Source organism: Narcine bancroftii, chromosome 9, assembly GCF_036971445.1.
Source record: "Narcine bancroftii isolate sNarBan1 chromosome 9, sNarBan1.hap1, whole genome shotgun sequence".
Taxonomy (NCBI): Eukaryota; Metazoa; Chordata; class Chondrichthyes; order Torpediniformes; family Narcinidae; genus Narcine; species Narcine bancroftii.
Window position 1 is genome coordinate 111,540,571 of NC_091477.1, and position 25,107 is coordinate 111,565,677.

General features: G+C 37.9%; 1 protein-coding gene across 1 annotated transcript; it reads right to left on the bottom strand.

Annotated features, from left to right (window-relative positions):
- Positions 1–283: 283 nt before the first annotated feature.
- On the bottom strand, positions 284–24,400 carry LOC138742645 (F-box only protein 36-like). Its single transcript, XM_069897333.1, has 4 exons — positions 24,297–24,400; positions 19,986–20,158; positions 12,251–12,462; positions 284–1,141 (listed from the first exon to the last, which is right to left on the bottom strand). The coding sequence occupies exons 1-3, from the start codon at positions 24,355–24,357 to the stop codon at positions 12,253–12,255; spliced, it is 444 nt and encodes a 147-aa protein (XP_069753434.1). The 5' UTR covers positions 24,358–24,400; the 3' UTR covers positions 284–1,141; positions 12,251–12,252.
- Positions 24,401–25,107: the final 707 nt, after the last annotated feature.

A 25,107-nucleotide genomic window follows, 5' to 3' on the forward strand; every position in this document is an offset into this window, starting at 1 on the left:
TGAATCCACTTGTATTTAACAGATCAAACAGCAATGCTGTTTCTACTAATCACCTCCTTAAACCATGCACTGAACTGAGAGAAGAGATAATTTTTCTTTAGAAAATCTCTCTCATATCATCTGGTAATCTAAGGATAGCTCAGGAAAGTGTATCCTTGTTTAATCATTCCATCACTGCACTAAAGCAAATGGAATCTTCTCAGAACCTTGAAAATGCTTGAAAAGCAAGAATAGAGATAGGGAATTAAGTTTACTCCAAGACCAGAATAATTATTTTACTAAATTCCAACAGTATTCAAAATTATTTATTGCATTACAAACTATTTTAAACAGCAATAAACCAAAACACTCCTTGTCATTATTTATGTGCGAACTTTACAGCAAGTTTAGGCGCAGCAGGTGTACAATTGATCCTAGTATTGAAAATGTTCTTGTTAGAGGTACATCTTGCCACTTAAAATTTGTTAAAACAAATTCTACCCAACTCCCAACAGAAAAGCAAAATATAGCTTCAGGTTCCTCAAGTTACATAATTCTCAGTGGAAATTTATTACTATCAAGTTTAAAACCCATTTTAACAAAGCGATAACGTACCCCTCTACACTGAAAATTGAACATAACAATTGTTGAGTCGCAAATTAAAAAAAAGAGAATCCTGGAAATGCTCAGGTCAGGTCGTCGTTGTTGTGGCTATCCCCTGAGGTCAAAGATGATGGACTTCATTCCATGATCTAATTATGGGCTCTGAAGTGCTTACAAGTCCAACCTTGGCTTTGAAAGATCTTCCACATTCAGGACAGGTAGTTCCAGATGGCAGATCGGGCTTTGGCTGTTGCTGCCTCTCTTTCCATTTACTTCTCTTTTCTTCTAGTTCTACACACCTGTTGGCTTCAAAGGTTGCTGTTCCTTCTTGGATGATGGTTTGCCAGAGTTTCCTGTCCTTGGCATTGGTTTCCCAATTACTGATGTTGATGTTACATTTCTTCATGTTGGATTTTAAGAAGTCTTTGAATCTCTTCTGTTGCCCACCTCTTTTAAGTTTGCCTGCTTTAAGGGGGAGTAGATGATTTGTTTTGGAAGGCATCTATCCATCCGAACAACTTAACCACTCCAGCTTTGTTGGTTCTTCGTGACATAGCATCTATGGATAGAGAAACAGATAATATTTCAGTTCTGGAGCTCCACAATCTGCATTTGGTTTCTCCAGTGAAGAGGAAACTTCATTGTGAATACTGAATGCTATAGATCAAATTGGAAGAAGTACTAGTAAAACACTGTTTTATCTGGGGAAAAAAAATTGGTTCCCTAGAACTGGAAAGGGAAGAGGAAAAAGAACTTGCTGAAACACATTCCTTCAAGCTTTGCTTGCTGAGTTTCTTAAATTAAAAATTCTTCTTTACCGCTTTCACTAGAACTTTATGCATCTTCCACTATTTACTCAGGATCCCAAGAGAGTTTAAGCAATATATCCATCTCACACTTCCTGTGGGAACTTGCTGCAAAAAATATCAAGATTAAACAGACAAGAGCAAGTCTAGCTATATGTGTGTTGTTCATCAACAAGTTATATCAAATTCTGGGAGGATATTTTATTACAAGGCACAGATGAAGCCAAAAATATTTCAAACTCCACCTGGTTATATCCATCATTATCATAACCAGTGAACCTAAATTGAATAGATAGCAAAACAATTAGAATAAGTACTCAACCAGGTAAAATGTGTCAGCAAACAAAATAAAAAGACCACTTTAAGTACCATATTTTAATTGTGATTTAAAAATTTTTTTTGACTTTTTATTTGCTCCCTTAGTCCTCACCCTCCCTCCCCCCGAACACCCCCTCCATTCCCATCCCAATCCCCATCTATGCAGTCACACGGGGTGTGTTCTCTTCTATGTCAGCTACCTTCCTCTCTCAATATCAACATGCTCATCATTTTGGAATTGGCCTCATTCACTAATTTTGTTTTTATTTAAAAAAACTGATTTGTCAAGTCAATGAAAACCCAGTACGTGCAAAGTAAGCTTTGTTGCAACATCTTCAGATAAACCAGGTTGAAATTGAGCAGGTTCTGGTAGCATGCAAGGAACACCTGCCGCATACTACATTATGAAAGGTTCAGACCAATACCCACACAAAGAATATCAAGGAGAGATATTCAACTTGCACTTAAAGGAGGTAAGCTATTCTTAAATTTTCTTGGTTGATCGCTGAATGAAATCAGCTGAGATCTGGGAAATTATGTTCTGAACCTCCTCATAAATAGGAAATATTATTAATGCTGGTAGAGGATGCAATTTGAAAATAAGCCTGATATTGTTCAATGTTCAAGGGCAGTGGATGGGATATAAACACAAAAGTAATTAGCTGAGCATTTTGGAATCCAAATAACACAAAATAACATAATTCAGCTGGCCCAATGGATGCAAGATTTATAAAGAAATAAAATTTGAAAGGATTGAGAAGAGATTGTTAATGCATGTGACCCACTTCTGTTGAGTGACATATAAAAGGTAAGAAAGAATGATGAGTTTTAAATAGAAACAAGACTGCACCAAGTTCTGTTCTTAAATGACCAGAAATGGTCAGTGTGTTCTTCCAAGAATTTGTTTTTGATTCCTGGTTTACAAGGTTATTTTCATAATAGATATCACAACCTAAAATTGAAAGAAGCTATATTGGAGTATTATTTTTAACTACAAGTTTTATTTACTGTAATTCTGAGCACAACAGTTGCCTGTTGCAAAATAAATCAGGTGCAGTGCAAAGTAAGGTTCGAGTTTCATTGTCATTGTAGCATTTTGTCCATTGACACAACTGGAATGTAACCTTATCTACAGTTTTTATATCATCTATTGTAAACATTTTGAGGATTAATATTCTAATTTACTTTTCTTTACAATTTATCTTGTCTATGTCACTCGTCGGGGAGCGGCCTGCTGACTCCAACCACATTTTCCAGTCATACCTCAAAGGGAACAGTAGAAATTTGCCAATTGTTGGTATGGTTCCACTCACAGTAATTGTCATTTGGGTCTCACCCAATTGAGCATTAATCATTTCAATGAGTATTAAAATATAACCTGGCCATCAGGGAGTGACTACAGCTGCATTTAATCCTTCTTTACCAGACATTAGTAAAATCGGAAGCAGAAACCCTGGCCAAGTCTTCCCCACTCTCTCCCACCCCCCATCAATAACCCAAGGATATACCAGAAAAGGTAGGAGACTCCCAGTCAGCAAGGTTCAACAGATAAAATGAATCACTGGAACAAAATCACAAGGGAAAACCGAGGATCAATTCTAGCGTGTATGTTTGCATGTCCAGATGCTTGTGCATGATGCACTTGCATTTGCCTGTGGGTTTGCTATTCTTGGTGAATTTCTGCACTAAATTCCAGAGAAATCTTTCCAAAATACTGAAAACTCCACACAAGTACTAATTCACCAGGATCCTATCAATATATTTGTTTTCTTGTTGTGTTATAAGAGTCAAAACTTTGACTAACCCTTCCAGATCATCAATGATTAGAGCTTGGGATTCCCTAACATTTCCTGTGCCCTGACCTCACAGAGTTGTAGAGAAAAATAAAATCAGGGATGAATCACTGAAGGAAAAGATGTGTAACTTATTGAACCTTCAATTCAGCCCACCTGTAGAACAGATTGCTTGAGAAATATTCCTGTGATTTTGTGGGAGAACCAATAACTCTCAGTCCCAGATTTTTTCAAGCCCAACTTTGCTTGTAAACCCAACTACAATATCCTTTTTCCTTCCATTGTTTCTGATCCATTTATTCATTAGCCCTCTTCAACCTATCAAGGTCTATTTCTTTATAAATATTGCACCTTTTGGACCAGCTGAATGAGACTACTTCAGCTCTCCTTTATATAGATACCAAGCCCTTGACCTTCTGCCTCCTGCTGTAGTGTAATGAAAGTGCTAGGTAAAGTTTTATTCACTGTTTTCAATAAGTCACCAAATAGTAATAGTCTTCTGATTTCTTTGCCAGGAAGCACTAACCCATCTCCAATAGCATGGTTCGGAATGGAGTCTTGGGCTTTGGAAATCCTAACAGGATGTGGAGGTGGTTGACTTCACTTTCCTACCATCATCAGCAGGTACATTTGAAAGCTATGAAGAAATCCTGTTTCCAGATCCCATCTCCCTACTATTCCTTCTGTTGACCTACATTGAGACTGTATTGCATAGAAAGTTCAATCACCATAACTGCTGAGGTTTGGCAGCAGTCCCGTTGACGATACAGGAAACTATGAAACATTGCTTACCTATCAACTGGGAGGGCACCTCATCCATAGATTAACCAACCTCACATTATTTTATAAAACTGGGAAATCTGACAGAAGAAATCAGTGCCTGTTCATTGTTAGGTTGTTATCTTGTAAATCTCTTATTACATCAATTATTGCACATGTTGAGGAGTCACGTGATGGAGTAGTGGCCGGACGGTGAACTCCAGCCCTCTCCAGAAAAGTCGGGAAAAACAAGAGAAAATACAAAGGCACAGAAATACAAGTTAAAGAAAAGTGAGTATAAAGGTGGAAAGAAGATGGAGACAAAAGGAGAAAAATCAAAATCAACGGAAAGAAGAGAGGAAGAGAAGACAACGGAGGAAAAAGGTGAAGGCCTTACCTGTCCGAAGAGGCCCGCTGTGGAGAGAGGGCCCCACTACCTCAGGTCGGTAGAAAAAGAACTACAACAATGGCTCACAGAGCCGAGTAAAAGTGCGCAACCGCGCATGCAAAAAAACACACCGACGGGAGGGGGGACCAGCTGGGGAGTTGATCTCCACAGCCGGCAACGACAGCTGCAGAACACCTGCAGCAAGAAGAGACCACAGAAGACAATGGAAACAAGAAAGAAGAGGAGGAAAGGGCATCAAAGAAACAACAGATGGCCAACCCAGAGGAAAAAGAAGAGGAAGAATACAGTGAAATAGATAAAGGGAAAGGCAAGGTAAAGGATATACTTGCTCTTGTTAGAGGATACATGGAGTCATTTAAAGAATGGCAAACACAGGAATTCAATGATTTAAGAAGAAGAATAAACAACACAGAAGAGAAAATAAATAAAATGGATATGACCTTAACAGAAATGGGGAAAAAAATGGACAAGATGGAAGAGCGGGCAGTAGCAGCAGAAATGGAGGTAGAAGACTTAAAAAAGAAATTGGAGGAATCTAATAAAAAAACTAAAGAGACACAAGAATTACTAGCCCAAAAAATAGATATAATGGAAAATTATAACAGAAGAAATAACATAAAGATAGTGGGCCTTAAGGAAGATGTAGAAGGCAAGAATATGAGGGAGTTTATAAAAGAATGGATCCCTAAGGCCCTAGGATGTCCAGAACTACAGCAAGAAATGGAAATAGAAAGGGCACATAGAGCATTGGCCCCTAAACCACAACCACAACAAAAACCAAGATCTATTGTAGTAAAATTCCTAAGATATACTACAAGAGAAAAGGTACTGGAGAAGACAATGGAAAAAGTAAGAGAGGGCAACAAACCACTGGAGTATAAAGGGCAAAAAATCTTCATTTATCCAGATATAAGCTTTGAACTCCTAAAGAAGAGAAAAGAGTTCAATGCAGCAAAAGCGATTTTATGGAAGAAAGGATATAAATTTACACTGAAGCATCCTGCGGTATTGAAAATATTTATTCCAGGACAACAAAACAGACTATTCTCGGATCCAGAAGAAGCACGAAAATTTGCAGAACAATTACAAAAATAGACTGAGGGATGAAGACGGGTAATGAGAGCAAAAATTATCACGATTGATATGTATGTGGGTAAAGACAAAAATAGACTGAGGGATGAAGACGGGTAAGGAGGGTAAAAATGACCACGATTGATATGTATGCGGGTAAAGAGGTATAAGAGTGAATAGAGACAATGGGCATATGTGAAAGTATCTGTAATTAGAGGAAAACATAGAGAGTATAGACAAGAATTAATAAGGGAAGGTAATGGAATAGAGAGAATAAGGAGGGAACTAAAAGAGTGACCTTTGTGACATATAAAAAACGAAATCTTTTCTGGGGGGGGGCTGGGTGGGGGAAAAGAGCGGTCACTGCAAAATCAGTTGACGCTTGCGAGTGGATTCGCAAATCCAAATGGAGAGGGGAGATGTGGTTGTCCGACAAGGGATAAAGGGCAACTCAGGAGGGGAAGGGGAGATTGGGGATAAAGAAGATAGAAATAGGAGAATAAGGAAAATGTTGGATGTTGTAGGAATGTTGTCTGGTAAAGAGTTGAAAATAAGAAAACAGAAATGGAAAAGGAGGAAAGGTAATGATGGAAAAACGGAAAGAGAAGATAAACAAAATATAAAATGGCTACGCTGAACTATATGACTCTAAATATTAATGGAATACATAACCAAATTAAAAGGAAGAAACTACTAAATTTACTGAAAAAGGAAAAAATAGATATAGCATTTGTCCAAGAAACACACTTAACTGAATTGGAGCACAAGAAATTAAAGAGAGATTGGGTAGGACATGTAACAGCAGCATCGTATAATTCAAAAGCAAGAGGAGTGGCTATATTAATTAGCAAAAATGTGCCATTTAAAATAGAAGAGGAAATAATAGATCCAGCAGGGAGATATGTTATGATAAAATGTCAGATATATTCAGAGCTTTGGAATCTACTTAATATATATTCACCTAACGAAGAAGATCAAAAGTTTATGCAAGATATCTTTTTGAAGGTAGCTAATACGCAAGGGAACATACTAATAGGAGGGGATTTCAATCTGAATTTGGATCCAAATATGGATAAAACGGGGAAAAAAATTAACAGGAAGAACAAAGTAACCAAATTTATAATTAAATCAATGCAAGAAATGAAACTTGTGGACATATGGAGGAAACAAAACCCAAAAGAAAAGGAATACTCATACTACTCGACTAGACATAAAACATACTCAAGGATAGACCTATTCCTGTTATCAGCCCACATACAAGGGAGAGTTAGGAAAACGGAATATAAAGCTAGACTATTATCGGACCACTCACCCCTGTTATTGGCAATAGAGCTAGAAGACATCCCTCCAAGAATGTATAGATGGAGATTAAACCCCATGCTACTTAAAAGACAGGATTTTAGAGAATTTATTGAAAAACAATTAAAAATGTACTTTGAAGTAAATACGGAATCAGTGGAAGATAAGTTTATACTATGGGACGCAATGAAAGCATTCATTAGAGGGCAAATAATAAGTTATGCAACCAAGATGAAGAAGGACTATAATCAGGAAACAGAGCAGTTGGAAAGGGAAATAATAAACATAGAAAAAAAATTAGCAATGAAGGAAGATACAACCAAAAGAAGAGAATTGGCGGATAAAAAAATAAAATATGAAACATTACAAACATATAAGGTGGAGAAGAATATAATGAAGACAAAACAGAAATATTATGAACTAGGGGAAAAAACACACAAAATCCTAGCATGGCAGCTTAAGACAGAGCAAACTAAGAAAATGGTATTGGCAACAAGGAAAAAAGACAAACAAATTACATATAATCCAAAAGAAATTAAGGAAAACTTCAGAGAATTCTATGAACAATTATACCGAACCGAAAACGAAGGGAAAGAAGGGAAAATAGATGAATTTTTGACTAAAATTGAACTACCAAAACTACAAATAGAGGAACAAAATAAATTAACAGAACCATTTGGAACAGTAGAAATACAAGAGATAATAAAAAATTTACCAAATAATAAGACACCAGGAGAGGATGGACTCCCAATAGAATTCTACAAAACATTTAAAGACCTAATAATACCGCCCCTCCTGGATGTAATCAACCAGATTGATGCGACACAAAACTTACCAGATTCATGTAAAACAGCAATAATTACAGTGATACTAAAACAAGGGAAAGATCCACTCTCACCAGCGTCATATAGACCAATATCTCTGCTAAACACAGATTATAAGATAATAGCTAAACTATTAGCGAACAGATTAGCAGAACAGGTACCGAAAATGGTAAATTTAGACCAAACTGGATTTATCAAAAAAAGACGCACAACAGACAATATTTGTAAATTTATTAACTTAATTCATGCAGTAGAAGGAAATAAAGCACCGGCAGTAGCAGTTGCTTTAGACGCAGAGAAGGCCTTCGACAGAGTAGAATGGAATTACTTGTTCAAAGTATTGCAAAAATTCAGTTTACCGGAGAAGTATATTAATTGGATTAAAGCATTATATAAGGGACCGTTAGCGAAAGTGACAGTAAATGGACATGTATCAAAGCAATTTAACTTAAGCAGGTCAACGCGGCAGGGATGCCCACTATCACCATTATTGTTTGCGCTAGCTATAGAACCACTAGCAGAATCGATAAGAAGAGATAATAATATAAAAGGAATAAAAATAAAAGACAGGGAATATAAAATCAGTCTGTTTGCGGATGATGTGATAGTGTACTTAACAGAACCAGAACTATCAATAAAAGAACTATATAAGAAATTGAAGGAATATGGAGAAGTGTCGGGATACAAGATAAACGTAAATAAAAGTGAAGCAATGCCTATGAATAACGCGGATTTCTCAAAATTTAAGGAGGAATCCCCATTCAGATGGCAAACGCAGGCAATAAGATACCTAGGTGTGCAAATAAACAAAAATCTAGGCCAATTATATAAACTCAATTACAATCCACTAATGAAAAAATTACAGGACGATTTAGAGCATTGGAAAGAGCTACCACTAACACTGATAGGAAGGATAAACTGTATTAAAATGAACATTTTTCCAAGGATACTATACTTATTTCAGGCATTGCCAATACAACTGACAGAAAAATTCTTCAAAGAGTTAAAGAAAATAATAAGGAGATTTTTATGGAGAGGGGGGAAACCGAGGATAGCACTAGACAAATTAACAGAATGGTATAAACAAGGAGGCTTACAATTGCCAAACTTCAAAAATTATTATAGAGCCGCACAATTAAGGTACCTATCAGATTTTTATCAAACAAGGGAAAAACCAGACTGGACGAGACTAGAATTAGATAAAATAGGGGAAAAGATACCTGAACACATATTATATAAATGGGACGAAAAATTGGTACAACATAGAACTTCTCCAGTATTACACCATCTCCTCAATATATGGAAGAAGACTCATGTAGAAAGAAATAAAATAAATTACCAAATACCAAAACTAATATTGACGCAAAATAAGCTACTCCCTTTTACAATAGACAACCTTGCCTTTAGAAAATGGGAAAAAAAAGGGATTAAAAGAATAGAAAATTGTTTTTCAGGAAGTAGATTCTTATCCTTTGAACAAATGAGAGATAAGTACAATATAACGGGAGATACAGCGCTGGCATATTACCAGCTGAGATCCTACTTGAAAGATAAATTAGGAAGCAACTTGAGTTTACCAGAGGGAAGTAACCTTGAATATGTGATTACAGATACAATGTTAATCAAAAAATTTATAAAAAATATGTATATTAAACTGCAAGAAAAGGAAAATGAGGAAACAAATGGTAAAACTAAACAAAAATGGGAACAAGATTTAAATATAAAGATAAAAAAGGAAACATGGGAGAAGTTATGCTCTGGAACGATGAGAAATACAATAAATACGAGGCTGCGTATGATACAATATAATTGGTTACACAGACTATACATTACACCGCAAAAGTTAAATAAATGGGACCCAACAGTATCTGATAGATGTTTTCGATGTAAAAAAGAAAGGGGAACAACAATTCATGCAATCTGGACATGTGAGAGAGTAGAAAAATTTTGGGATGATCTCAATCAGATATTAAATAAAATAACAGAAAACAATATACCAAAGAATCCAGAGATCTTTCTCCTAAGTAACATAAAAAATAAAGAATTTGGAATTGACTTGGAGGATGCACAAAAAAGATTTGTTAAGATAGCCCTAGCTGTAGCAAAAAAATGTATTATGTCAACCTGGAAATTGGAAGATAATTTGAAAATACAACAATGGTATATAGAAATGAATAAATGTATTCCATTAGAAAAAATAACATATAGTTTAAGAAATAATATTGAAATATTCGAACAAGTATGGGAGCCTTACATTAAATACAATAGCGAAAACCTACCGGGAACAAACATTACCTAAGTTGATGGAAGGAGAAGAAAAGAAAAGAATGGACTCAGTAGAATTTCTGGTGTATTTTTGTTGAATGACAACATTGTCTAACTGAATTAATGCAACCTAGATTGTATACCTAAAATGGATGAGAGGGGGGGGGGGTGGGGGGGTGGCTTGGGAGGAGGGAGGGGGGAGGGAGAAAAAGTCACTGTAAATGTGTGGAAAAGAAAAAGTGTATATCATGGCTATTGTGATTTATGGTGTGAAAAATAAAAAATTAAAAAAAAAAAAAAAAAAAATTATTGCACATGTTCATGGCCATCTTTTTATACAATTTTCGACTGCTTCAGGGAAACAATGAGACTTAACTCATTATTTTTCTCCTTCACTGATTTTGGTGCTGGATAACCCTTCTGTACTTGTTCAAGTGGTTCTTCTTCAGATATATGTGAGTATCCAAGTCAGCACAGTTGAAGTAATTATTTTAGGAAAAAAATAAGCAATGTTAAATAATTCTACTCTCCAATGTCCTAATTTGGACATTGAGAGAATATGAACATCAACTATGTTAAAGATTCCTTTAACGTCATGTCATTCAAGTGTACAGTGTAATATTACACAAAATTTCCTTCTGCCTGCCACAAGTCAGACAGAGACAGCATTAGTGTCGCCCAGCACCCCTTTAAAAGTTGATTTAATCCTGTGAAGTAAGGGAATATATTAGTGATTGAAATAGACAACAGCAAGGATTTTAAAAATGGATAATTTCCAAATGGCATAAAAGATACTTTAAAAAAAAATATGCTGCTTGTAAATAACAAGCAAAACTTTCCTTTGTAACCAGATGGGTGGAAAACAGTGAACTTAATTGGACCAACTTGATGTCCAAGGTCATTGACTGGTTGAACAAGCCTGAATGACGTTGATGTTCAGTAAGATGTTTGACAAATCTATTGTAATGTACTTGCTAAAATGTTAACATATCACTTTGAAATAGAACATTTAAAAAAATACATTTTTAAAAAACCCCACAACACCTCCAGGTGGTGCTCAACTTGCTATATTCCTCCAGTTGCTTGTTTTCTACTTTCATTTTTCACATTATGGCAAGTGCTATTCACCATTATGGTCATTTTTGGCTCAATTTCTAGAGACGTGTAGGATGCCAGAATCTGAAGCTAAACCCAATTTGCTGGAGAAATTCAGTGGGTCAAGAAGTATCAGTGGGAGAAAAAGAAGGGTCTCTATAAATGGTTTCAGCCAGAAATGTCAACTAAGTAGCGGCCTACTACCCAGGAGGTGACCCAAAACACAAAATGGCAGATGAACACAGCAATCTCACAAAGCCCATGCTGACTAATAGCTTTTCTTCCCATGGTGGGAAACAGTGAACATCAGGGGGAACGTCGACCAATCAGCGGCCGGGACCCTGGTGATGTCACTTTTGCCAACAACAGTGGGAAGACCAGGCCCAGTGGTGGGAAGCTGTGCCTATATAAGCAAGGGCAGGGAGAGCAATAAAAGCAGTCTTTTTTAAAATTAAAAAAAAATTTTCACACTATGAACCATATCCATCAAAATACATACAAACATTTCCCTCTTAAATATACACAGTGGCATTTTCTCCCCTTTCTCCCCCCCTCCCTTCCCTCCCTCCTTCCCACCCCCCTTCAAACCCATTAAACATTCAACATATGCAATACAATAAACCCATTAAACAATGTCATCACACAATTAAAATAAACAAGAAAATTGTGTCATCTACTTTTACACACTGGATCAGGTCATTTTGTCTTCTTCTCATTTTATCATTCAATAAAAGCAGTCTTGACTACAGTGTCGTTCTTCCGCTATCTGCTGTACTGCTCACTGCAACTATTCCTTTTCTCCTATTGACGCTGCTTGGCCCACCAATTTCCTCTAGTAGATTCTGTTTGGCTCAGTCTTTATAAGCACCAATATGGAATAAATTTAATAATCACTTACTAAACTATTTTCTTCATCATGAGATGAAGCATTAAGAATAGCATTGGGTGCTATTTGAGCAAGCTGAATGTAAATATAAATGAACAATAAGCCATTTTTTTTTAAAGCTTGTGCACAACTTCTGTTTACACCTTTAAGTCGACAATGCATGGACTTCAGCTGGCCCATCTTCAGGATTCTTAACTCTTTGCTGCCTTCGGCGGATCTTCTTCTGCAGCTGAAGTTTGTTGGTGAAGAAGATTTCCTTCCAACCAACATCCAAAGCCAATGCTTGCATTTCAGGGGTTATGGTGTCACAATATCTCAAAACAATGTCTTCCCAGAGATCATCAGAATTGCATGCCTGCCGAGTAAGCAGAAGAACTTGGTTTACCACAGAACAATGTTTTGTTGTTCTAATATATTTTACACATATAATTTGCTTTGGTATATATTTTTAAACCACAAACAAGTTACTTCACCTCAATCAAAAATGTCAGGCTAAAAACTCTTAGTAGAATATTTCCAATTGATTCTACCTAAAGCCCAATCAGGAGCTGTGAATGCAGGCTATACACTACTGGGAGTTTAATCCAAGTCTTTAGTGCATTAAGCATTTATATGATGGAGGATGGCTTTCCTGTAGTGACATCAAATGTTATGGAACATATATTTTCATATCACATGTAAAAAGTTATTTTGCATAGTTGAAGTTCATGAGCAGCTCAAAAGCCATACATACTAAACAACGCCTCAATTGGAAATTTTTATAAACCAGAAAATGACAAAAACGGGCAGGTTCAGGCACCATCTATGGAAAGGAAAACACTCAAATTCAAATTTATTGTCAGAGTACATACACATCACATACAACCTTTTTCCGGCAAGCCAAGCAGTTATTGGGAGTGTAAACTACTCAAGAAAAAGATATGTATACACGAGAGAGAAAAATGTAAACAAAGAAATATTCAGCAATAAGCAAATAAGTGAGAATCCTTAAATGAAACTATGATGGAATCTGATGGTGAAGGGGAAGCAATCATTCCTGAACATTGTGGCACATCTGGTGCACCTACACATCTTTACTGATGGCAGCATGATCCTTGATGATTGCTGCTGTTCTCTGATAGGCAGCGTTCCATGTGGATTTTCTTGATGTTGAGAAGAGTTTTGCCTGTGATGTACTGGGTTGTGTCCACTATCTTTAGCAAGTTATCTTCTGCTCAGAGGTATTGCTCCTACCATGATGCAGCCGGTTAGTGCACTTTCCACTCCACATTTATAGAAGTTAGCCAAGTTTTGGATGTCATACCGAACCTGCACAAACTCCTGAGGAAGTAGATGCCCTTTCTTCATGATGACATCAGTATGTTGGGTTCACGAATGGTCCCCTGAAATAGAGACACCCTCAAATTTAAATTTAGTCACCCTCTTCACTTCTAATTCCCCAATGATCACTGGATCGTACATCTCTGGTTTTTCCTTCCCAAAGCCTCCTATCTGCTTCTTGGTTTTGTTGACATTGAGTGAGAAGCTGAAGTTAGTGCACCATTCAGCCAAACTTCCAATCTCCTTCCTGGATGCTGACTCATTGCCCCTTTTTATACAACCTACTATTGTGGTATCATCACCAAATTTGTGAATGGTGCCACACAGTCATAGGTGTGAAGCAAATGGGCAGGGAACTAAGTACACAGCTTTGTGGTGTTCTGGTGTTAATGGAAACTGTTGAGGAGATGTTTTTGCTGATCCATTTTGACTGGGGACTGGTGGTGATGAAATCCAGGATCCAATAACACAGTGGGGTATTGATGCCCAGATCTTGGAACTTGGTGATCAGTTTTAAGGGGATGAAAGCCCAACTGTAGTCAATGAAGAGCATCATGATGTATGCATCTTTACTGAGCAGGTTTTGTGTAGAGCCAGTGACATGGCATCTGCCATAGACCAGATCCTGCGGTAGGCAAATTGGAATAGATCCATGTCGCCGCTCAGACAGGAGCTGATACAGGTGCATAACCTTTTACCCAGGATTCCGACCACTGGCAACCTCCAAAAACCGGCATTTTTCTTTGTAATGAAAATGCCTCACTCTTAGCCCCCTGCCCTGTCCCCAGCCATCCATTGGTTGACCTCCCCACCCCGGCTGTCTGTCCGCCAGTCGCCCCAACCCCTAGTCATCTGTACGTTGCCCCCCACACCCCTATCTAACTCCTGAAGTGGCAGTAGGAGTGCAGTGCTGCCAAGAGTAGTTCACTTGTCGTGGCGGCTGGCAACGGTTCAATGTGGGAGCAATGGCTGTCTTAATTACCCATAATCCCCAGCGCCAGTCCGATTCCAGCTGCGTGAGGGCTTATGGGTAAGAAAGACAGCCATTGTTACCGCATTGAGCCAACCGGTGACTACTTCTCTCCTACCAGGTGCTGGGGGGTCAAGAGTCACCTTTCCACTGAAGGTAAGAGAGGACAGAGATGGCAAGGATGGGGACGGCAAGGACAGGGGTCTGAGCCAGCTTTATTTTGAAGTTTTACTTTAAAATTTAAAAATGCTCTGGTCGTTTATGTTCTTTATTTATATAAATTCATTCAACACCCTGTTTTGTGCGATTTTGAAACATCGCATTTGCTTAAAGGGACCACCATTTTAAAATGATTACAAAATCCAGATTCCGAACAACAGCAGGTGTCTGATCCTGACGATCCCAGATATGCTTCAACACCAGCTTCTCAAAACATTTCATCACTGTGAGTATTGCTGATCGGTAGTTAATGTTTCCTGTGTCAATCTCTGATTTTCCTTAACTGGAGACTTCACAAATATTTTTATTTTGTAAAAGAGAATCTAACAAATTAGGCCAATTCTTCAGAAAACTTCCAAAATGAAAAATTCATGTTTTTTAAAAAAGAGTGTGGAGCTCACATTCTAGCATGAAGTTCAAGTAGCTTTACTTTGTGTTAGCTTTCATCATTTCCTACTTGCTGCCAATGTTCTCATGGCCTCAAGTTATATCTCTATCCACCCCTGCCCCATGACCATCCCCCATAGTTCTAAACTCCCTTCCATAAATGTTTTTGATACCCTTGATCCTTAACACTCTCAATCTTGTACCCCAGCAACTATCCCACTCCTCTGGACTTCTTATACAACCCTTGATCATCATTCCCAGCAATCTACAATCTTGAGTCAACCCAATTTCTTCCATTGGTTCTGTATTTGCAAAATTAGCAGAGGATGTACATTCCTCACACTAAAAGTGCAGGGTTGTACCATCTTTCTCCTAGATATGTCCTTGCTAGACATGACTCCAGATATTCTTCCACAAATATTTCTAAAAATGTGATTGTTAGGATTGTGAGGAAATTGAAGCGACCAGAGGCGGACGGAATTTAATCCCGACAGGTGTGAGGTAATATACTTTGGGTGGTCAAATTCAGGTAGGTCATTTGAATAAATAGCAGGAACTTTTGGAACATTGAGACCTTTAGAGTGCAAGTCCAAAGTTTCGCTGAAACTTGTGACACAGATGGAAAGATAGTGAAGGCAGCATTCAATATTCTTCCTTTCTTAGGGCAAGAGATTAAGTATCGAAGTCAGGCCATCACATTGCACAAAAACTGATTGGTCTGTATTTAGAGTATTTTTTAAAAAATATATATTTTGGCCCACAAGCCTTTGCCACCTATAAATACACCAATTAACATACAAACCCTGTATGTTTTTTGGAGGGTGGGAGGAAACAGGAGCACCCGGAGGAAACCCACACAGACACGGGGAGAATGTGCAAGTTCCTTACAGACAGTGCAGCATTCAGATACAGGTTGCTGGCACTGTAATAGCATCACGCTTACCACCAAGCTAAACGTGCTGCCCTATTGTGTATATTCTAGTCACCATACCACAGGAAGGATACAAGAGTAATTGATAAAATGCACAAAAGATTCACCAGGTCTGGAGGGTCTGGATTGGAGGTCTACAGTTATTGAGGGAAATTATATAGGCTGGGTTTATTCTCACTGAAACATGGGAGGCTGAGGGGTAACTTTCAGAGCTTTATACAAGTCTGAAGATAATAGAAGTCAAGGATTAGTCCTTGAGCCTCCATGTTTTTTTTTTTTTAATTTTTTTATTTTTCACATCATAAATCACATTAGCCATGATATACACTATTTCTTTTTCACACATATACAGTGACTTTTTCTCCCCCCCCCTTTCCTCCCAAACCACCCCCCCACCCCCCCCTCTCATCCATTTTAGGTATACAATCTAGGTTGCATTAAGCCAGTCAGACAATGTTGTCATTCAACGAAATTACACCAGAAATTCTACTGAGTCCATTCTTTTCTTTCCTTCTCCTTCCATCAACTTAGGTAATGTTTGTCCCCGGTAGGTTTTCGCTATTGTATTTAATGTAAGGCTCCTATACTTGTTCGAATATTTCAATATTATTTCTTAACCAATATGTTATTTTTTCTAATGGAATACATTTATTCATTTAAATTTGGTAGTTTCTTCCTTTTAATTTGGTTATGTATTCCATTAATATTTAAAGACATATAGTTCAGCGTAGCCCTTTTATATTTTGTTTATCTTCTCTTTCCGTTTTTCCATCATTACCTTTCCTCCTTTTCCATTTCTGTTTTCTTATTTTCAACTCTTTATAAGACAACATTCCTACAACATCTAACATTTTCCTTATTCTCCTATTTCTATCTTATTTATCCCCAATCTCCCCTTCACCTCCTGAGTTGTCCTTTATCCCTTGTCGGACAACCACATCTCCCCTCTCCATTTGGATTTGCGAATCCACTCGCAAGCGTCAACTGATTTTGCAGTGACCGCTATTTCCCCCCACCCCGCCTCCCCCAGAAAAGATTTCACTTTTCATATGTCACAAAGGTCCCTCTTTTAATTCCCTCCTTATTCTCTCTATTCCATTACCTTCCCTTATTAATTCTTGTCTATACTATCTATATTTTCCTCTAAGTACAGATACATTCACGTATGCACATTGTCTCTATTCACTCTTATACCTCTTTACCTGCATACATATCAATCGTGATCATTTTTACTCTCATTACCCGTCTTCATCCCTCAGTCTATTTTTGTCTTTACCCACATACATATCAGTCGTGATCATTTTAACTCTCATTACCCGTCTTCCTCCCTCAGTCTATTTTTGTAATTGTTCTGCAAATTTTCGTGCTTCTTCTGGATCCGAGAATAGTCTGTTTTGTTGTCCTGGAATAAATATTTTCAATACCGCTGGATGCTTTAGTATAAATTTATACCCTTTCTTCCATAAAATCGCCTTTGCTGTATTGAACTCTTTTCTCTTCTTTAGGAGTTCAAAACTTATATCTGGATAAATGAAGATTTTTTGCCCTTTATACTCCAGTGGTTTGTTGCCCTCTCTTACTTTTTCCATTGTCTTCTCCAGTACCTTTTCTCTTGTAGTATATCTTAGGAATTTTACTACAATAGCTCTTGGTTTTTGTTGTGGTTGTGGTTTAGAGGCCAATACTCTATGTGCCCTTTCTATTTCCATTTCATGCTGTAGTTCTGGACATCCTAGGGTCTTAGGGATCCACTCTTTTATAAACTCCCTCATATTCTTGCCTTCTTCATCTTCCTTAAGGCCCACTATCTTTATGTTATTTCTTCTGTTATGGTTTTCCATTGTATCTATTTTTTGAGCTAGTAGTTCTTGTGTCTCTTTAGTTTTTTTATTAGATTTCTCCAATTTCTTTTTTAAGTCTTCTACCTCCATTTCTGCTGCTACTGCCCGCTCTTCCATCTTGTCCATTTTTTTTCCCATTTCTGTTAAGGTCATCTCCATTTTAATTATTTTCTCTTCTGTGTTGTTTATTCTTTTTCTTAAATCCTTAAATTCCTGTGTTTGCCATTCTTTAAATGACTCCATGTATCCTTTAATAAGAGCAAGTATATCCTTTACCTTGCCTATCTTTTCTTCTTCTATTTCACCATACTCTTCCTCTTCTTCTTCCTCTGGGTTGACCATCTGTTGTTTCTTTGTTGCCCTTTCCTCCTCTTCTTTCTTGTTTCTATTGCCTTCTGTGGTCTCTTCTTGCTGCAGGTGTTCTGCAGCTGTCGTTGCCGGCTGTGGAGATCGACTCCCCAGCTGGTCCCCCCTCCCGTCGGTGTGTTTTTTTTCATTCGCATCGCGCATGCGCGAAGTTTCGCGCATGCGCGGTTGCGCACTTTTGCTCGGCTCTGCGAGCCATTTTTGTAGTCCATTATTTACCGACCTGAGGGAGCGGGTTTCTCTCTCCGCAGCGGGCCTCTTCGGACAGGTAAGGCCTTCACCTTTTTCCTCCTTTGTCTTCTCTTCCTCTCTTCTTACCGTTGCTTTCGACTTTTCTTTTTTTGTCGCCATCTTCTTTCCACCTTTATACTCACTTTTCTGTAACTTTTATTTCTGTGCCTTTGTGTTTTCTCTTGTTTTTCCCGACTTTTCTGGAGAGGGCTGGAGTTCACCGTCCGGCCACTACTCCATCACGTGACTCCCAGCCTCCATGTTGATGTAATCACAAACAAGGCTTGCCAGCGGCTATACTTTGTGAGGCGTCTAAGGAGATTCGGTATGTCACCAAAGACTCTCAAAAACTTCTACAGGTGTACTGTGGAGAGCATTCTGGCTGTTGCATCAATGCTTGGTATGGAGGCGTCAATTCTCAGGGCAAGAATAAATGCCAGAGGATTGTTAACTCAGCTTGTGACATCACAGGCAGTAGACTTCTCTCTATCAAAGACATCTACATGAGGCGGTGTCTTAAAAAAGCAGTCACTATCCTCAAAGACCCCCACCACCCAGGCCATGCCCTCTTCACTCTGCTACCATCGGGAAAAGGTGCAGGGGCCTAAAGATGAGTGGCACAAGGACAGCTTCTTCCCTCTCTGCCATCAGATTCCTGAATAATCAATGAACTAAAGACAATGCTTTACTTTTCGTGCATTATTATTGTTTTTTTTTAATATATAATGTTGTGAGATGGTTATAATATGTACGTTTGCTCTACAGTGTGGACACAAAACACCAAATTTCATGACTTGTTCATGATAATAAATCCTGATTCAAAATCTTTTTTCCCTTGGGCATGAGATCTCAAATTAGATTTTTAAGAAAGAGGTTTAAAACTCAAGAAGAAAGAAATTTAAAAGAGATCTGAGGGGAAGGATTTTCACACAGATGATGAATATTTTGAAAGGAGATAATGGAACCAGATACTATTACAATATACAAAAGGCATTTGAAAGATCACATCGATAGGAAAGGAATAGAGGGATATGGGCTGAATGCAAGCAAATGGGGTTAGTGTAGATAGACAACACATTCAACATGGATAAGGTGGGTCTCACAGCTAATTTTACACCTTAAATAAAGCCTTATTGGTATGAGAAACTACAACAAGAACAAGGGGAGTGAAGAGTCCAGATCAAATTGGGATGACTTGAAATCAGTTTCAAGGTAATGCCAAGGTAGAGTACCAACTCTGGCTCTGGATAAAGTTGTAGCTGAAGTCTAAAACTGCAGTAAAACCTGTCCCAATGCCAGTGTTGCTATGGCCACTAAATCACACTGTGCTCTGGCTTTCAAAAGAACCAAATCCAGGAATCTAATCCAGACTGTAGCAGGGTGAAGTATCTGAATTTCCATACATTCCTTCTGTTCATTTCCTTGTGGCATAAATTAATTTGAGACACCCAGCCATCAACTAAATTTAGATCCTTAATGAAACAAGCTCAAGTAACTATTTTGAACAACTTGCCATCCCGTTGGATATTGTACACAAAATGACGAAAATGTAAATTATTTTAATTTTTCAAACTCATGAAATATTAATAATTTAATAACAAAACACATCTTACCTTTTTAAATTTTCTGGATGTTTGGGAAAGTCTAGCGATATCCTCAAGCTCCAAAAATGAAATGATGTAAAGGAGCAGGTCTTTAGGGAGACGTTCAAGATAATCAAACTGCTGTTGGCACAGGTTACAAACGTACTTGAGGATATCTTTGCCGAAAATTACAGCAACATGAACTAAGGTTTAACGGACAAGAAGGTTAATCAGAAGATTTTATTATAATAAACATATGGTTAAATCCAAGTGTCCCTAAACTATAGTAAGAACATCACAATGAACTTGTGCAAATGTAAGATAAGTAGCACATCAATATGAAGTTGCCTGTTGATTATAAATGATTTTAGTTTTCATTTATAGCAAACCCGGTGGTTGATTGTTTGATAGATCAGAGGGTAACATTGTTAATAGCTGGATCTTTAAAATCTAGCCTGTCTGCACTGATGAAAATTATCCTGTACCTTTCCAAAGATTGCAACTGGAACAGGTGCCGGGAGTGGTTTTAGAAATTAATCTAATTTTAGGGACATTAAAACATTCCACAATATGGTATGGATCAGCTCCCATGATTTCAGACTCAGTACAGGAGGTCTTTGCAGAGAGAGATGGAAAATAGGAGAGAATCATGATTTTTACAGGCTCAACAAACTCATCGTGAAGTGGGAGCAGAAAGTCTCCAAGGTCACTGCCGTAAGTCAAGCTTTGTATAGGCTCAGTACAAATATTTATCACACAGGTGTGATAAAGGGAAACAGCATTTGTCCTATTCTGATCATTTAGCAATGCAATAGAGCAAACAAAAGGATAAAGAGGATCTTGTAAACTTTTCCATGTCGGTCTTCTTTGAGGTGTGCTTATTCTGGATCTCACAGAAGGCCTGTCAAGACTACTGGTTCTATGCAAAAGCAATTCAGCTGTTTTTGCTTCAATGCACTCTCCCCATTGCCAGTGAAGTTTTGGTTTGTCTCCAATCACCTCCTTCTATGTCCCCTTTTTACTGATCCTTTATTAATGGAAACTCTTTCTCGCTATCTATTCTAACCATAACCTTCTTGATTTAAATATTTTCATTACCGTCTCCTGTAACCTTCTCTGTTCCAAAAAAAAACTTAGCTCTTCCAGAGTATCCATTCAATTTAAGTCTCTCATCCCAGAAATCATTTTGGTAGTAAATCTCTTCTGGACTCTCTTGAAAGCCTGCTGCCCAGATTTAAAAAACTTTAATTTAGACATACAACACAGTAGCACGCCCTTGCAGCCCACAAATCTGTACTGCCCAAATACTCCAATTTACCTACAACCCCCGTACGTTTTGAAGGGCTAGAGGAAACCAGGCCATCCAGAGGCAAGTCATGCAGACATGGGGAGAATGTACAAACTCCTTAGAGACAGCGCCAGATTTGAATCCGGCCTACTGGCACTGTAATAGCGTTGTGCTAACCATATCACCCTGAATCCAATACTCTTGTTGTGGTTGAACCTATTTTTTATAGAAAAGTCTTTCTTTCACATGTTTTTTGTTTCCTTGAGCACCTTTCCACAAATATTGTTCATTATTTCCTCCTTCTGCATCTCCATATGTTGATATATCAAATCACCATGGACAATTTGACTGAAACATCATAAGTATCTACCAAAACATTTACAATTAGCAGTTCACATCCCATACTCAATATCTCGTTATACCAGGACGTAATTTGGGGTGGGAGAGTATAGCAGGGAAATTCTTCCTCTCTGCACAATTTCTCATCAAGCCATTGAAGTCTTTGCTCCATTACTCCAGGCACTGGTAGTAGTGAAAGCAAAAAAAAATAAACTGCACATGCTGGAAATCTGGAATTCCTTTTGGGTCTGCAACCCTTGGACCAGATTGGAAAAGAATTACAGGTAAGCTTTCGGCAAGTGTGGAAGAGTACCTGTAAAAAAGAAACTAATGAGTGCGAACAAAGCCAAAGGATCAGGCAGAAATTTTGTCAGAGAGCAGGAAATTTAATTCAAGTCACTGTTGAATTTACCAAAATGTTTCTCCCATCACAGATGTTGCTTTTCCAGTATTTTCTGTTTAAATTTGCAGCATCTTTGTTTTATTCGCCATTTATTCTTGAACTTGCTGTCACTTCTTCTCCAACAATGTTAAAACATTGCAAAATTCCTGCCAGAGAGCAAAGGAGACTTCTACCTGTCCCTTACACCCTTGGTGGCTACTTTTTCTTCCTCACCTTCTCTCCTGCTTAAAATTAACTTTTATCTCTCTCCTTCCCAGTTCTGACAAAGGTTTCCAGAACTGTATACTCTTTCTGTAGATGCTGCCTGTCGAGTCCTTCCAGCCCCTCTTTGCTTACTTTAAAATTCCTGTATCTGCTGTTCTTGTTTTTCTCCAAAGCTACTATATTCACTCTTTTTTTAAAAAAAAACTAAGATAACTGTATCTGTGTTTAGTACTCGAAGTGTGTCCTCACTAAACACCCTAGACAATTGTAATAAAACCTTTCTGTTAAAATTCATCTCCCTTCAATAGAGGCTAAAATGCCACCACTTTACTCACCATTTGCTGGACTTACTGTTAGCTTTTTGGGATTCATGCACAACAACATACAAGTCCCTCTGAACTTCCAACTCATTTGTAGTCTCTCTCCATTTCGATAATATTCCCTCATTTGAGTAGTCCGAATGAAGTCCTACTTTCCCACAATGTATTCCATTTTGCCCTATTTTTTCCAATTGATATTCCATACAAGATCACATCCTTATTACAACATGCCCTTCAATCTATTTTTAAGATCAATGACAAAATGTATACCCTCTCCTCCAAGCCATTAACATAAAGAGTAAATACATTGGGGGCCAAGAACTGATCTCTGGTGTACTCTGCTCATTACATCTGTTATGAGCCCAGAGGGCCACAAAATCCAGCAGCATTAGAAATTCACCAAGACAAATGGTTACTTAAACAAAAGTTGCTTTTAATTATCTTTAAATATGAAAACATGATCAAACTTTAACTTATTACTATTAACTTAACCCCCTTCTAATTCTAATCACGCATGTATGTAATAAGTTCAAAGAAAGTTCTTTGATTCACTGTCCAATCTCATTTCTCATATCTACAATTTCATTGCTATCAGGCAATTCTTATACTGTGCACAGAATTTAACATCTCTGAATTTCACCAGGCTTTGGTGCTTGAAAGGTAAATGGTTACCACTCAGGAAGGTTCTCGTCAGTTTTCAGAGAGAGATTTGTTGCTCGTTGGACACCCACAACTGATTCCTTCTGAACAACCACTTCAGTGTCTTGCCGAAGAAACATGGCCCCATCAGAGTTTTCTAGATGATAACCTTTTTCTTCCAGGTCACCTTTTTGTTATTTCAAGTGAAACATCATGCAGCCAGCCATCTCCTCTTGTATGGACCACAAGGGCTTTGACCAGGCTGAACTAAGAACTCACAACCCGTCTTCAAAATGGGGTTTTTCCACAAGCTTTCCAGCTTGTCCTGTTCCAGTCCCAGCTGTTGCTGCTGAACTGTAGAATTGAATTCTCTCACTCTCTCACACAGAGAAAACCACATGACCCTCTTTAAACAGTCAACTGCACTCAGACAAACTGCGGGTCTGGACCTACTTTTCTGAGTTTGTTCATCTATTGCTTTCCAACACAATAATCCATTACTCCACTGCATGTGGAGTCCTTATAGGCATTCGTCAAGGTTTTTGCAAAGGCATCCGGAGCCTGAACTGTCTATCTTGAGCAGAGCTCTGGCATTTTAAATGAGATCTGTTTTAAAGTGTGACCTACACTAAAAACAAAATGCCACAATTTATCTCCTTTAAAACATATCTATAATTTATATATACAATATAAAATATAACAAAATCTGTCACACATCCTTTTAGCACAAGTCGACCCGTTTATTCCAGCTCTACGTTTTCTTCTGATGGCCATTTCCCAACATATTCACATGAGCAACTGAATTATAATATTTAAATGAGACACAAGGGATTAAAATTCAGCCTCACTCGAACCACGACTACAACGTCAACCTCTGTCTCCTTTGAAACAGTGCATAGGAAGCTGAATTTAATTTAACTATAATTTTTCAAAACCAAAAAAAAAAATCACTTTTTAAAATCGGTTGAATTGAGATTCTAACGTTACAAAATGATTGTAGATTAATCAGATAAATTAGCATCTAAACTTCAGGAGCAGAAATAACAGAAAATATGAGGATGTATTTAAACTTTTATATTCTATAATTAACAATACATTAAGTCAAAGAAATGCAGCAAATGTAACCTACACCTCTGGAATTCACTTACCTTGTAGATTAAAATCATCTAAGAAGTCCTGATGAGAGTTCTTTTGTTCACCAGGATTCATATTTCGAAATCCATTTCGAAGTGAAATTTTCCACCACCTCCAGACTACCTATATTCAAATGGAATTACAGGTTGTCACAATATAATATGGACAATAACATTTATTTGAAAATAGAGTACATCCAGAAAATTAAAATTGGGAAGATTTAAAAAAAAAAATCAGATTTTTCAATTTCAAACCTCATAATGTAACTTTAGACATTGCAATGAAAGATTCTTCAGTAAAGGTTCAGACATTAAGTTGTGAAGGTGCTGATATTTTTAAAACTATTCATCTGCAAAATGAAAAAAAAAACTTATTTGCCAGGTCAAATCCTCTCCAAAGATTAAATTGGGAGCTTCTATCACAAGTTGCATTGAAGATGCAATATCTACGTCACCACAAAGTAAAACACCATCTCTTCTTTGGCTTGGCTTCGCGGACGAAGATTTATGGAGGGGGTAAATGTCCACGTCAGCTGCAGGCTCGCTTGTGGCTGACAAGTCCGAAGCGGGACAGGCAGACACGGTTGCAGCGGTTGCAGGGGAAAATTGGTTGGTTGGGGTTGGGTGTTGGGTTTTTCCTCCTTTGTCTTTTGTCAGTGGGCTCTGCGGTCTTCTTCAAAGGAGGTTGCTGCCCGCCGAACTGTGAGGTGCCAAGATGCACGGTTTGAGGCGATATCAGCCCACTGGTGGTGGTCAATGGGGCAGGCACCAAGAGATTTCTTTAGGCAGTCCTTGTACCTCTTCTTTGGTGCACCTCTACACGATG